The sequence below is a fragment of the Camelina sativa genome, chromosome 4 (genome assembly GCF_030686135.1).
Source record: "Camelina sativa cultivar CO46 ecotype springtype chromosome 4, ASM3068613v1".
Lineage (NCBI taxonomy): Eukaryota > Viridiplantae > Streptophyta > Magnoliopsida > Brassicales > Brassicaceae > Camelina > Camelina sativa.
The window spans coordinates 23,803,091-23,817,938 of NC_141883.1; the positions used below are offsets into that span (position 1 = coordinate 23,803,091).

The following is a 14,848-nucleotide window of genomic DNA, read 5'->3' on the forward strand; positions in this document are numbered from 1 at the left end:
GTTTTTAAAAACCTTCATTTTATTAATAACGGTAGATCCATACTTACGACATAACGACTGTTAACTCTAATGACATAAATGTTAACCAGAGTTAAACTATAACCCCACATGGTTAATTAGAGGGAACTAAAGACATTGTTGCCCTCTTCTTCTTCCCCCAGATCGATTTCGAGTTTTAGAACCCTAGAACTTTAAAAGCGATTTTTCTTCTCAAACTTCAAATCCTGAATTTCTTTGATTGCGATGATAGTTACCGTCTGAGTAGTTGCGGTTCTGGTTGAGTGCTTGGTGTGTTCGTTGCAAGAATCGACTGATAGATGAGGTATGAAACTATTGTTAATTTCAATTGTAAAGTTTAGGGTTCTAGGGTTCGAAAACTCAAAATCGATTTAGGGGAAGAAGAAGAGGGCAACAATGTCTTTAGTTCCCTCTAATTAACCACGTGAGATTATATTTTAACCCTGATTAACATTTCCATCATTAGAGTTAACAGTTGTTATATCGTAAGTATAGATTTACCTTTATTAATAAAATGAAAGTTTTTAAAGACAACAGAAATTAAACCAGATATTTTTTGGGAAATTTAATAACTAGAGGAATTAAACGACAAAAAAAAATTATATGGCATATTTTTCGGGTTTTTTCCCAAAGTTTTAATCAAAACACACGAAGAAAAAAGATGTTAGAGAGTTGATGACAAAACAATACGAGTCCATGGATCAATGATCTCAATCAAACACGAGTTGGCATGTTGTTGAAGCTCTTGAAGAAAGTGCCAACTCCTTAATCATCTCAAATTGTCGTTGTACATCCATTTCACATGACGTGATTTTCATAGTCTTGAAGTGAACGACATTTTTTAAGATATAAACTGCAAGATCTCTCTCTCCCGGTGTTCCTCTGTATACTGACCAGTCGAGAGTTTGTAGCCTCGACAACACACATTCAGGAACAGTACTTGGTTGATTCCAGTATTCCATTTCACTAATCTCTTCATGATACTGAGATCAAACAGCAGAATTAGACTAAAACCGTATTGTGCATCAGACTGGAAAAAAAAAAAAAAGAGTTTAACGAACAAACTTACTGTTGAAGATAAGCTTGAATTAGCTTAAGGAATAAGTTATCCTAATCTCACCGAGTCATGGTTCCCAAAGAGATTAGGATTAGGACTAGTTAGGAGTTATCTAATTATTGTTTTAAATAAAGAATATTAAGAATCTCTTTATATATAAGGAGTTGTTAGGTTGTAACAACACTTGTGAGATTAGAGAGATTAAGGTGCTTTGGTTTTGAGAAGTTTCTAAAGCAATAAACAAGAGTTATTTTTTTAAACTTTGTGTTAAGATTCAATATTTGGTATCAGAGCTTTATTGAATCTTTGCCAAAATACATAATCTTCGTTGAACTAAGATATCATTGATCAAGAAAGAGATGGGAGATATCGTTACCATGACATCCACACCTAAGGAGACAAGCATGTCAAACCTTCAATGTCCGATGCTTACCACCACTAACTATACGGTGTGGGTGATGAAGATGAACGTGATGCTAAGGGTAAAAAAGGTATGGGAAACGGTTGAAACAGGGGAAGCTGACACTGACAAGGTTGATCTAGCTAAGGCTCTTCTGTTCCAATCTATTCCGGAAACTCTAACCCTACAAGTCGGTAATCTTGCTACACCTAAAGAAGTTTGGGACGCAATCAAGTCTCGCTATGTTGGAGCTGAGAGAGTAAAGGAGGCGAGGCTACAAACCCTTATGTCGGAGTTCGAGAGGATGAGGATGAAAACTACTGATACGATCGACGATTTTGTGGGAAAATTGTCTGAACTTGCGTCAAAGTCAGGTGCTTTAGGCGTAAGCATAGAAGAACCCAAGTTGGTGAAAAAATTTCTGAATAGCCTACCAAGGAAGAAGTACATCCACATCATTGCAGCTTTAGAGCAAGTTCTTGATCTGAACAAGACAAGTTTTGTGGACATAGTTGGTCGGCATAAGACATATGAGGAAAGAATTCGAGATGAGGATGATCAAACCAAGCTTATGTATGCAAATAATTACCAAGAGGGTTATGACCAAGGACGAAACATAGGTGGACGATCTGCAGGAAGAAGTAGAGGACGTGGTCGTGGCAACTATCAGAACAGAGATAAGTCTCAGATTGTTTGTTATCGGTGTGATAAACATGGTCATTACGCCTCTAATTGTCCCGACAGGTTGCTTAAGCTTCAGGAGATTCAAGACACGGATGAATCTGAAAACCAAGATACTGAAGATTTACTGATGCATGAGGTAGTATTTCTCAATGAGAAAAAGGTTCATCCGAAAAAATTTGAAACTAAGATAGCTGGAGATGATATGTGGTACCTTGACAACGGAGCCAGTAACCACATGACAGGGAATCGAAGTTACTTTACCAAGCTAGATGAGACTGTTACGGGTAAAGTAAGATTTGTTGATGACTCGCGAGTCGATATCAAAGGGAGAGGCTCAATTCTCTTTGTTACTAAGTCAGGCGATCGGAAGATTTTGGCTCAAGTTTATTGGATACCAGATCTCAAGAGCAACATTCTTAGTCTTGGACAAGCAACAGAGACAGGCTGTGAGGTTAGAATGAAAGAGAATTACTTGACACTACACGATCGCGATGGGAAGCTTTTGGTGAAAGCAATTAGGTCGCAAAACAGGCTGTATAAAGTTCGTATGGAAGCTGAGAGTAACTTATTGCAGGTCAGAGAAGCATATAATCCTACAAGATGGTATGAGAGACTTGGTCATGTCAATGTTAAGATAATGGAATCAATGGTTAGAAAGGAGCTCATCATTGGAATTCCAGACATGAATTTTGCTACGAAGACTTGCGCATCATGCTTGCTAGGAAAGCAAACGAGGAAGACATTTCCTCGGGCAACACGGTTCAGAGCTGCACGACCACTTGATCTGATCCATGGAGACTTATGCGGTCCGATCTCACCTGCAACAGCAGCACAAAACAAGTATGTATTTGTGCTTATTGATGATCGCTCTCGTTACATGTGGTCTCTGCTTTTAAAGGACAAGAGTGATGCCTTTAATGCTTTCAAAAGGTTTAAAGCCCTCGCTGAGCAAGAAAGTGGAACAACAATTAAAGTGTTCAGGACTGATAGGGGGGGGGAGAATTTGTGTCTTTCGAGTTCATGAACTACTGTGCAGAATCTGGCATTCAGCGACATTTAACCGCTCCTTACTCACCACAGCAGAATGGGGTGGTGGAAAGGAGAAATAGAACTCTGCTTGAGATGACTAGAAGCCTTCTAAAGCACATGGAGGTTCCTAATTACTTATGGGGAGAGGCGATAAGGCATTCTACATACTTGATTAACAGAGTAGCCACAAGGTCTCTGTTAGACAAAACACCGTATGAGATGTTTAAAGGAAGAAGGCCGAATTTGGAACACTTACGTGTTTTTGGATGTGTTGGCTATGCACGGGTGGAGTCACAACATCTGAGAAAATTATATGATAGGTCACGTGCATTGGTGCACCTTGGAACTGAACCAGGAAGCAAAGCATACCGACTGTTCAATCCTTCAACACGTAAGATAACAGTAAGTTGTGACGTAACCTTCGATGAAACAAAGAAGTGGAACTGGAATGAGATACAAGGTGAGAAACAAGTCTCAGGGTCCTTTACTGTGAGTTTTGGAAACTTTGGTAACAATGGCTTAAGAGAAGTTGAAGCAGATTGTGAACCAGCTAATAACTCAGAGAATAGAGTCGAAGTGTTGGTAGAAACTCCAGAACAAGAACCTGAAGTAGCTCCACCTGTTCTAAGAAGATCAGTTCGACCGAGTGTAAGACCGAGTTACTTGAATGATAATGTGCTATATGCAGAGGAAGAAGCAGAGCGACTCTTGTTAAGCTTGGATGATGAACCTAGAAATTTTGAGGAAGCAAAGGTGCTAGACGTATGGAGAGAAGCTTGCAATGAGGAGTTGAGTTCGATTGAGAAAAACAAAACTTGGAATCTAGTAGAGTTACCATCGGGTGTGAAGCCAATAGGTTTAAAATGGGTGTTCAAAATTAAAAGAAACTCGGATGGGAGCATTAATAAGTACAAGGCAAGGTTAGTCGCGAAAGGATACGTACAAAAACATGGAATCGACTTCGATGAGGTATTCGCTCCAGTAGCACGACTTGAGACCATCAGATTCATCATCGCGTTGGCTGCATCTAGAGGTTGGGAAGTGCATCATCTAGATGTAAAGATGGCTTTTCTACATGGAGAACTCAGAGAGGAAGTTTTCGTTTCTCAACCTGAAGGGTTTAAGAAGAAGGGAAGTGAAGGGCTAGTGTATAAATTGAACAAAGCTTTTTACAGTCTGCGACAAGCTCTTTGAGCTTGGAATCATAAGCTTAATGAAATTCTTATGGAACTGAAGTTTGTGCGTTGTGCTAAAGAACCTGCTCTGTATCGAAAGCAAGTAGAGGAACATCTGTTGATTGTTGCAGTTTACGTTGATGACCTCCTTGTTACTGGAAGCAGCTTGAAGTTAATCGAGAATTTAAGCATGGAATGTCATCTAGATTTGAGATGAGTGATCTCGGTAGATTGACATATTATCTCGGCATTGAGGTTTTGCAAGAGAACAGTGGAATCACCTTGAAACAGGGGAGATATGCGGCAAGAATTCTCGAGGAAGCTGGTATGAAAGAGTGTAATGCAGTTCAAGTTCCAATGGATTCAGGTACTAAACTTTCTAAAGCTTTGGCAGAACAATCTATTAATGAACAAGAGTTTAGAAGGAGCATTGACTGTCTTAGATATCTGACTCATACTCGACCTGATCTGTCGTTTGCTGTTGGGATTTTAAGTCGCTATATGCACTGTCCTAAGAAGTGTCATGGGGTTGCTCTGAAACATGTTTTGAGGTATTTTCAAGGAACCACAAGGTATGGTCTCACGTTCAAGACTGGAGACAATTCGGGTTTAGTCGGCTATAGCGATAGTAGCTACAATATAGATGAAGACGATGGCAAGAGTACTAGCGGACACACTTTTTTATCTTAACGGTTGTCCTATTACTTGGTGTTCTCAGAAGCAGGAGACAGTGGCATTGTCTTCTTGTGAGGCTGAATTCATGGCGGCTACTGAAGCAGCGAAGCAGGCTATTTGGTTGCAGGATTTGCTCGCGGAAGTGACTGGCGAAGCTCTTAAGAGAGTGATGGTTTGTATAGACAACAGGTCATCTATAGCACTCACCAGGAACCTCGTTTTCCACGGTCGCAACAAACATATCCACAGGAAGTACCACTTCATATGTGAATGTGTTGAAAATGAGCAGGTAGAAGTCGAGCACGTTCCTGGTGTTCAGCAGAAGGGAGATATCTTGACTAAGCCTCTTGGAAGAGTCAAGTTCAGAGAAATGCGAGACTTCATTGGTGTCCATGATGTGTCCAACAAGAACTTCAAGCTTATGGGGGTGATTGTTGAAGATAAGCTTGAATTAGCTTAAGGAATAAGTTATCCTAATCTCACCGAGTCATGGTTCCCAAAGAGATTAGGATTAGGACTAGTTAGGAGTTATCTAATTATTGTTTTAAATAAAGAATATTAAGAATCTCTCTATATATAAGGAGTTTTTAGGTTGTAACAACACTTGTGAGATTAGAGAGATTAAGGTGCTTTGGTTTTGAGAAGTTTCTAAAGCAATAAACAAGAGTTATTTGTTTAAACTTTGTGTTAAGATTCAATACTTACATCTATAAGGATAAGGTCTAGTACTTGTAAGCTAGAAGAATCTCTGAGCAGTGGGACAAGTAAATCCGACGAATGCTCTTTGCACATACATATCTCCAAATGTACAAGCTGGTTGAAGACAAAACCTTGACCATACATAGCCTGCGCATAATAGTGAATTTATCATCAATAAATGACTATATTAAACGAGTTTATAAATGGAAACTGGATTACCTCTGAACATTTTGCAAGACGCTTGACAGATGTGATCGATCGAACAACACTCTTGATGTAAGGTAATTCAACATCTAAATCTGCCTCGATCAGGTTTGGCATATTCTCCACCAAACAGTAGTGACTCTTTATATTATGATCTCTCAGTTTAAAATACTTTAACGAAGGAGTGTCTATCACAATCCCATCTATATCATAATAATCAGGTATATAGAGTGATAAACTCAGCAACGATGGGACAACAACAGTTAGCTTTCCCATGGTGTCATACTCACATAGATCCACCAATAAATCATCAAGAACAGGGCAGTTAGATAGAAGCCGGTGAAGAGATTCTTCAACATTAAGGTATCTCACACTTCGAAGATGCATAGTTTTCAGAGAGGGAAGAAAAGCCACTCGAGGAACATCCAAGAGAATATCGCCTTTCAGCTTCAAGATCACGAGCGATTTGCAGGTATACAAGTTACTCGGCAATATGTTTGGCTTCTCCGTATAAGAATCATAAATAATCTCAAGCTCACGTAAGCAGTGAGAAACTGCTATTACAACCCACATCTTGATACTCTCAGGTTTAAGTTTTGAACTACTAAAGTTAAGACGGAAGCTTTCTATAACCGGAGCTCTATGCAATGGCAGATTTTTGTCAAGAAAACACCCTAACCTCTTGCATTCAGAGGGTGAATCATACCTACTATCGTAATCAAGTTTAGGCAACCACATCCAAAGATACTCCCATCGTTTAGACAAAACGCTAGTGGATACAGCAACTTTAGTCGGAACATACAATAATATCTTAATAAGCAGCTCATCACATAACCCGCTGATTCTGTCCATATCTTTCTAAACCACCAAATTACTCTTGTTACTGTTTCCAAGAAGTTCCAACCTAGATAAAGGAAAAAAAACACACACACACACACAAATAAAAACATCTTCAAGACTCAAGAAGCTAAAGAAGTAGTAAAAAGTGAAAAACTCAGACACAAAGAGGACGGAACAAAACCTTAGAGAAAGCTGAAGGCCCCGGTGAACCCGTATCAGAAGATACACGGAAAGTGCCCGAAGAACTGTATAGTAGACTTGAATTTCTGTACTAGGAATCCAGGAAGGTTACATGTAAAATTGGTGTAGACTAGCAACGCGATCTTGTTTAGTCTGTGAATCCCAAAAATCGAAGTCTTCTTATTGCGTTGAGAACACGCTTGGTCTGGCCGTGATAGGATTAGGAGAAGAAAAGTTCTTCAAACAATATCAATAATAAAAGTTATGTCTTACGATCAACGAATCGAAAACCAACAACTAAGAATTGTTTTAAGTTTCTATTATATCTAGAACCTAAATAAAAGGAAAACAGAGACACCGACTAAGCATCAAAAAATAAACCTTAAATCAAAAAGCATCGAAATCGCTAAGCTCAAGGAACGGCGGCAAAACTTTTCTGTTTATATGGTCATGTTCCTGGGCCTGATTATGGGCCGAACTTTCCTGTTAAACTTCTTTTTCTTATTTGGAGTCCTAATAAACACACTTTAAATAATTTTCAAAGATCATACAGACGTTTCATATGACGCTGTTACCTGTTAGTTAATATTGTCCATTACAGAAAGTCCCTAGATAATCTGAAGATATGAGACATGTGGAGAGGCTGGAGACTCTCTAAAGTCTAAGCCGACATTAGTCGAACAAATGAAGACCAACTTGCTAGCTACGACGACTTTTACGAGACATGGAGATGTATATTTGTTGTTCCATGAAGATATATGAACTGAAGCCTCTTGGCTCAAAGTTAATATGGGCTTTCTTTGCAAGCGAGAGGCCCAAATTCTAACCAATCTCCACCAACGCAAGTAGTTCTGGGCAGATAACCGGAACCGAATGGACCGAACCGAACCGAACCGAATATTTCGGTTTCGGTTCGGGTTCGGATAAGGGGTAATAACCGATTGGATAGTATATTAGATATCCATGGATATCGGTTCGGTTCGGATATTACCCGATATCCATTCGGTTATCCGAAAATAACAGATCACATTAATAGCCCACTAATATTTATATATGTATAAGTCCAATACACCAAAGCCCATTAGGAATTTTGATAATATATCTCGTTAAGCCCACCATAAACATATCTATTATGTAATCTAAATAATCCTAAACGCCTAAACCTAATATCTTGCTTCCCTCTTCGCCGCGCCGACAACAACAAGAAGTGAAGAACGAAGGCAGAGAGTTGGTTTTGTTTTCACTTATCTGATCTTCTCTTTCGTCGATTCTTTGGTTGTATTCAAGGTAATTATCACTCAATGTCGTGAACTCGTGATTGTTTATAAAGTTTCTCATTTTCATAGATTCAATTCATTAAGGTTATTGTTTATATATTTATAATTTTGTAGATTTTCGTAGGCTCGATTATAAATCTATACTTATGATTAGTTATGATGCATATAGTGACTTTTTTGTTGTTGTTTGCATATCTCGATTGTGTAGATGCCTATTTCGTCCTGCCAAGAAAACTTTGTGGATGGAGAAGAAGATGAAGTTATGGGTGAGGGTGAGGAGGATTATATAAATGTTGAAGATGATGAAACCGGTTGCAAGAGGAAAGCCAAAACAAGAGCTACTGGGTCTACTTCCCAAGTAGAAATGAAAACAAGGTCTCCGGTGTGGGCTCATTTTACAAGGCTGCCAGATAATAGAAACAGATGCAAGTGCAACTATTGTTGTCAAGGGTTGAAGTGTGCGACCACTTCAGGAACTTCAAATTTGGCCAAACATCTTACAACATGCAAGTCATACATCGCTTGGAAGCAAAGATCGACTCAGCAAAATTTGAATAGCGGTAGTGGAGTTTCTACTGGGAACATGCAAGTGGGCAGAGTAACAGAAGCAGTTTTTAGAGAGGCATGTAATGAGATGTTGGTGTTAGGTGAGCTTCCTCTTGCCTTCATTGAAAGTATAGCATGGAGACACTTCTGCAGGCGGGTTCAACTTTACCAGCCACATTCCAGAAGGACAGCCACTCGAGATATTGTTCTAATGTATGTGAGCCAAAAAGATGCCTTGAAGAAAATGCTTGTAGCTCAGAAGCAAAGAGTTTCTCTCACTACTGATATTTGGGTCGCACAAAGCACAGGAGCAAGCTACATGGTAATTACTTGTCATTTTGTTGATTCTTGTTGGAGGTTGAGAAAGTTGATCATCGGGTTTAAGCATGTTTTGGACCATAAAGGAGCAACCATAGCTGATGTTCTTCTAGATTGTTTGGCAGAATGGGGGATAGAGAGGGTCTTCACAATTACAGTTGATAATGCTACAGCCAATACAAATGCTCTTAAGATATTTGTGGAGAAGTTTCAAGAAATAAGTCCTCATGCATTGATATTATCTGGTTGTATGATGCATGTCCGTTGTTGTGCCCATATATTGAACCTCATTGTCAAAGATGGTTTCAGTGAAATGAGTAAGAGTGTAGCTGCAGTTCGTAATGCTGTGGTGTATGTGAGAGCTTCAGGTAATAGGCTTGAATCATTTGAGCATAAGCTAGATTCAGGGAGAATTACTAGAGGTAGTTTGACTTTGGATGTCAGAACTAGATGGAACTCTACATTTCTCATGTTGACTAGAGCTCTTAAGTTTAGACACGGGTTTGACAAGATGGAAGCAGAAGACAAGCTTTACAGTGATCATTTTCTAGAAATGGATAATGGTCAAATGAGAGTTGGGCCTCCGTTGAAAGCTGATTGGGATAAGGTTGATGGATTGATTGATATTCTCACAGTCTTCTACCAATCTACATTAGTTGTTTCAGCATCTACGACGGTTTGCTCTCATAAAGTCTATAGTGAGATTTGTGATATTGATAATCATCTAACTACAGTGAGTAAGAGTGCTGATCTGGATTTAAGTGTTAAAGCTGAAGCAATGAGAGGGAAATTTGACAAGTACTGGGATGGTTTAGATAATATCAATAGGCTTTTGATTATTGCTAGTGTCTTTGATCCTAGGAATAAGATGAAGTTTGCTAATCTGTGTTTTGAAACCCTATATGGTAAAGGGTCGTTGCAATCTAAGTGGCTTGGTGAGTCAGTATCTGATGTTATGGTTAAGTTGTTTGAGGAGTATAATACAAATCGATCTAACCCACCAGGTTTTGCATCATCAGCCTCTCAAGGTGGGACAACTGCTGGAGGACATCGCCCTGCTTATCATGTTGCGGATGTTGAAGTCAAAGTGGGGACTGAGGGGATGGCTTCTGTTTACAACAAGTTGGTTAATGAAGAGGGATATGATGAAACAAAGACAGAGCTTGATATATACTTAAAGGAAAGCGTTGAGAATCCAAAGAGCAGTTTATTAGGAACCGAATATGATGTGTTGTCATGGTGGAGGTTCAATTCAACAAGGTTTCCAGTTTTATCTGAACTAGCTAGAGATATTCTAGCTATGCAAGTTTCTTCAGTTGCTTCGGAGTCTGCTTTTAGCACTAGTGGTCAGATTCTTGTTCCACAAAGGAGTTGCTTAACTCATTACATGATTGAGGTCTTGATGTGCACTGAACAATGGATGAAGGCTGACCATCACATAGGTGAAAAGGGAGTGGAAAACTTTGCACAAATGGTTGCTGATATTGAAGAGCAAGATCAACTTGAAAAAGGTAACACATCCAGATTTTAAGTTTACCAATTGTCTGCCTTTTGTCTTGTTGTCAATGTTTAAAAGCTTAATGATTATATGTTTTTCATTGTGTAGAGTTTCAGTTCGCAAGTGAAGAACAAGGCAATTAAACAAACACACGACAATGACTCATGTACCTTTCTTAGTATTCCTTCTTTTTAAGAACCGAGTATATTATTATGTATTCTGACTTTGTGATCTAATATATTTCAGGCAGTAGGAGAAAAAAAGAAGTTGCAGATGGAAGAACTACCAGTTTGATTCTACTACTTTTCAAATCTCAAACTCTAAACCTTATTCTCCTTTAATCTCTTTAACTCTTTCTACCTTTTGAAACTTGATATCTGATAACATGTTCTTATTGTTGGGATTGTTTTGAATGATTGTAACTTTTGAACTATTGTACTTGTAGTTTCGGATAATTTTGGGTGTTATTTAGTAGGTTTGTATATTTAAGAACCAAACCCATTAATAACCGAAATTTTCGGTTCTGGTTCGGTTCTTATATCAACTATCCAAACCAACCCGAACCGAATGAGTACCGAACCGGAACCGATCCGATTAGATTCGGTTCTCTTATGGATAGTAAATTCAATATCCAAAATACCCGATACCCGAATGGATATACCCGAACCCGAACCGAATACCCGAACGCCCAGGACTAAACGCAAGTGGACACAAATCTCTAAGAGAAACAGAGTCAAAATCTCAAGAAAACATATTAGCCTTGTTTCCAGCAAGAAGGCAGAGAAGCAGAGAGAGAGTGTGAGAGAGAGAAAGCAGCAGCAGCTTCTTCTTCCTCCTCTTCTACAAAGCTTTCTCTCATGTGGACTTCATATCCTTCTCTGCTTCTCTCTCTCCACATTTCTAAACCAACATTCTTCTTCTTCTTCTGACACTTAGACCAGACCCAACCAACATTCACCGCCAAAAAATCAAGCACCAACCAAACCAAATCACAATCCGCCGTTAAAGATGCTTCTCCCGAACTTCACAAACACCATTTTCATTCTCTGCCTCTTCTTCTCCACACTCCTCGCCGCTACTAAACCCCTAAATCTCACTCTCCCTCACCAACATCCTTCCCCTGACTCCGTCGCTCTCCATGTCATCAGGTAATCAAAAAGTTCCCATCTTTCTCTCTCTCTCTCTCTCTCCTTTCACATTTTCCCAATAAAAACTAAATCTTTCTTCTTCTTCCTCCTCTAAAATTCACAGGAGTGTCAATGCATCTATGGCAAGAAGACAACTAGGCTCCTCCTCTTCCTCATCCTCATCCTCATCCTCCTCCTCCTCTTGCCGTACCGGAAACCCAATCGACGATTGCTGGAAGTGCAGCGACTCAGACTGGTCATCAAACCGTCAAAGACTCGCCGACTGTTCAATCGGCTTCGGACACGGCACACTCGGAGGCAAAAACGGCAAGATCTACGTCGTCACCGACTCCTCCGACAACAACCCAACAAACCCAACTCCAGGAACACTCCGTTACGGCGTTATCCAAGAAGAGCCCCTCTGGATCGTCTTCTCCTCGAACATGCTCATCAGATTGAAACAAGAACTCATCATCAGCAGCTACAAGACCTTAGACGGCCGTGGATCAGCAGTACACATCACAGGAAACGGATGCTTAACTCTACAATACGTTCAACACATCATCATCCACAATCTCCACATCTACGACTGTAAACCATCAGCTGGATTCGAGAAACGAGGTAGATCCGACGGAGACGGGATCTCGATCTTCGGATCTCAGAAGATCTGGGTTGACCATTGCTCCATGAGCCATTGCACCGACGGGCTTATAGATGCGGTGATGGGTTCAACAGCTATAACGATATCTAACAACTACTTCACGCACCACGACGAGGTGATGTTGTTGGGTCATGACGATAACTACGGGCCTGATACGGGGATGCAGGTGACGATAGCGTTTAATCATTTCGGACAAGGGCTTGTTCAGAGGATGCCTAGATGTCGTAGAGGTTATATTCATGTTGTGAATAATGATTTCACTGAGTGGAAGATGTATGCTATTGGTGGTAGTGGTAATCCAACCATTAACAGCCAAGGGAATCGTTACGCTGCTCCTTCTGATCCTAGCGCTAAAGAGGTACTGTAACTTTAATCTTACTACAAAGTTTACATTTTTTTTTTTGAGTTACCCATATCTAAAAATCTTTCCTTTTTTTACATGTTGTTGTTGTTATTATAATGATGTGGGAACAAACACTTCTTATCTTCGAGAACTTTTTAGGGTTTATTTAGTATGTTTTTGTGGATAGATTTAAAAACCATAGAGACAAATGTGTAGTTTTCATTCCTATGAGTCCAGTTCATATTTCACATGGACAGTTGTTGTGTTAGTCTGTAGCTACTAGGAGGAAAAAAAATATCTTCAAATATCCGGTTATAAGTTTTTATGTAAATGGGAAAAAAAAATGACATAAAGAAAGAAGAATCTTAATTTTTTTATGAGAATTGGGTCTACGAGGAGTGAGAGATAGCGATGGTATGTGTATAGTATAAGTGCATTACAGCCATGTGGGCTGCTGCTTCTTCTTCTTCTCTGTCCTCCTCCACACACTTCTTTTTTTTGTTGTTTTAAGTAGTACCACGCGCTACGACGGGGCGTGGGACAGAGATTGTTTTTGCTGATTTGGTGAAAACAAAAATGCAGGTGACGAAGAGAGTGGACTCGAAAGACGATGGAGAATGGGCGAATTGGAATTGGAGGTCAGAAGGAGATCTGATGGAGAATGGAGCTTTCTTTGTGGCATCTGGTGAAGGAATGAGCTCAATGTACTCTAAAGCTTCTAGTGTGGACCCTAAAGCTGCTTCTCTCGTAGACCAGCTCACTCGAAACGCTGGCGTTTTTGACGGTCCCAGGTACTACTACGACTACTTTTTTGTTTTTACCCTTTTTAATGAGAACATTTTATTAAAGAAAAAATGAAGCATGATCTTATACTACTAATTAAAATTAGCTGTGAAGGAGCCTATGATTTGCTATTGTCGTTAAGTCCAAGCCACTGATAACAACCCTATTTTTTTTACTATTTTGGTTTGTGTTTTTTAGTCTCTCTATTTTATAGTCTTGTTCTTGTCACTACGTGTTATATAATAAGGGGTTTTGAAAATTGTCTAGGTCGAATTTAAGTTGTCATACTAGTGTAGAATATTTTGGTCCTTAGTTTTATTGAGGTTTTAAGTTATAGTTTTAAAAATTATTCCTAAAATGAAGATATGTAACTAGAGTATTATTAGTTGGAAATTTGGTAAATCATTACTAATTCGAATCTGAATAAAAGAATCTCTCATTGAGAGAATGTGAGACAATAGGATTTTGGCAGTATTCCAAAATTCCAAGTAGAGAGAGTTGCACGTGATCGTCTGCTTGGGGAACCGACCAACTTGACTAATGTCTCTACCCACTTGCCTATTTTTCATATTTTACTACTTTATTCTTTTCGAGTTTCCATCATTTTTGTTTGTCCCTTTAGGATTATTGGGGGCGGTCTAAATGTCTGTCATATTGTGTTAATTAAGATCTTGATGCAGCTACATTTTGATACATCAAATCTAATTTATTTGTCATTCTATAATACAAAAGCCAACTAGTTTTTTTTGGGAGTAATGATGTCATTTTGAGTTAGAGTTAGAGGGGACCATTGCGTAGAAAGATGATTCCTTTTTCTATGGATACATAAAGTCCTTTTAAATCGCATTAGTTAATGTATCCTTTTTTGACCTTTAACGTATAATCAAATCTTATATAACTTTCTGAATTCTGATGAGATATTTTTTTTGGTGAGTACAGGGATGATCAAGGTCAGAGTGGCAATTCTTATTCACCGTTTGGAGGTGAAGGCAGCAGCAGCGGCGGTGGAGGGATTGGTGATATGAGTGGTATGGGCGGTACAACAAGAGGAAGTAGTAGCAGCAGCAGCGGCGACGACAGCAATTTCTTTGGGATGATATTTGGAAGCCATGCACCGCCGCCGCAGCCGCGTTTAACGTTATTGTTTTCTTTGTTAATGATTTCGGTTTTGTCATTATCATCAACTCTATTATTGTTGTAGAACGAATGGATAACAAATAGGATTTGAACCGTTCAAATTGATTGGTTTTTGGTGTAAAGTAGCTCTCTCTCTCTCTCTCTCTCTCCATTATTTTCTTACTTTTCTTTTTGCAACAATGCAAAACCGGAAATGG

General features: G+C 39.2%; 2 protein-coding genes across 3 annotated transcripts; one reads left to right on the forward strand and one right to left on the reverse strand.

The window, feature by feature from the left end:
* Positions 1–5,659: 5,659 nt before the first annotated feature.
* LOC104781360 (FBD-associated F-box protein At4g10400) lies at positions 5,660–6,793 on the reverse strand. Its single transcript, XM_087509502.1, has 3 exons — positions 5,957–6,793; positions 5,744–5,884; positions 5,660–5,686 (listed from the first exon to the last, which is right to left on the reverse strand). Exons 1-3 carry the CDS (start codon positions 6,791–6,793, stop codon positions 5,660–5,662), a joined length of 1,005 nt encoding a protein of 334 aa, XP_087365628.1.
* Positions 6,794–7,415: 622 nt separating this feature from the next.
* LOC104781362 (putative pectate lyase 13) lies at positions 7,416–14,773 on the forward strand. Of its 2 annotated transcripts, XM_087511465.1 has the most exons (5): positions 7,416–7,806; positions 11,306–11,748; positions 11,852–12,746; positions 13,314–13,522; positions 14,454–14,773. In XM_087511465.1, the coding sequence occupies exons 2-5, from the start codon at positions 11,609–11,611 to the stop codon at positions 14,713–14,715; spliced, it is 1,506 nt and encodes a 501-aa protein (XP_087367591.1). In that variant the 5' UTR covers positions 7,416–7,806; positions 11,306–11,608; the 3' UTR covers positions 14,716–14,773. The 2 variants fall into 2 exon arrangements, with proteins under 2 accessions (XP_087367591.1, XP_010504322.2); XM_010506020.3 differs by lacking the exon at positions 7,416–7,806 and having other exon boundaries at positions 11,287–11,748.
* Positions 14,774–14,848: the final 75 nt, after the last annotated feature.

Bases quoted from the DNA above. Each gene is read 5' to 3' on its own strand.
- LOC104781360 (XM_087509502.1), bottom strand. From the start codon at position 6,793: ATGGACAGAATCAGCGGGTTATGTGATGAGCTGCTTATTAAGATATTA. The intron at 5,885-5,956 runs GTAATCCAGTTT...TATTATGCGCAG, and splicing joins GTCTTGCAAAATGTTCAGAG to GCTATGTATGGTCAAGGTTT. The intron at 5,687-5,743 runs GTAAGTATTGAA...TTATTGCTTTAG, and splicing joins TAGACCTTATCCTTATAGAT to AAACTTCTCAAAACCAAAGC.
- LOC104781362 (XM_087511465.1), top strand. From the start codon at position 11,609: ATGCTTCTCCCGAACTTCACAAACACCATTTTCATTCTCTGCCTCTTC. The intron at 12,747-13,313 runs GTACTGTAACTT...ACAAAAATGCAG, and splicing joins CTGATCCTAGCGCTAAAGAG to GTGACGAAGAGAGTGGACTC. The intron at 13,523-14,453 runs GTACTACTACGA...TGGTGAGTACAG, and splicing joins GGCGTTTTTGACGGTCCCAG to GGATGATCAAGGTCAGAGTG.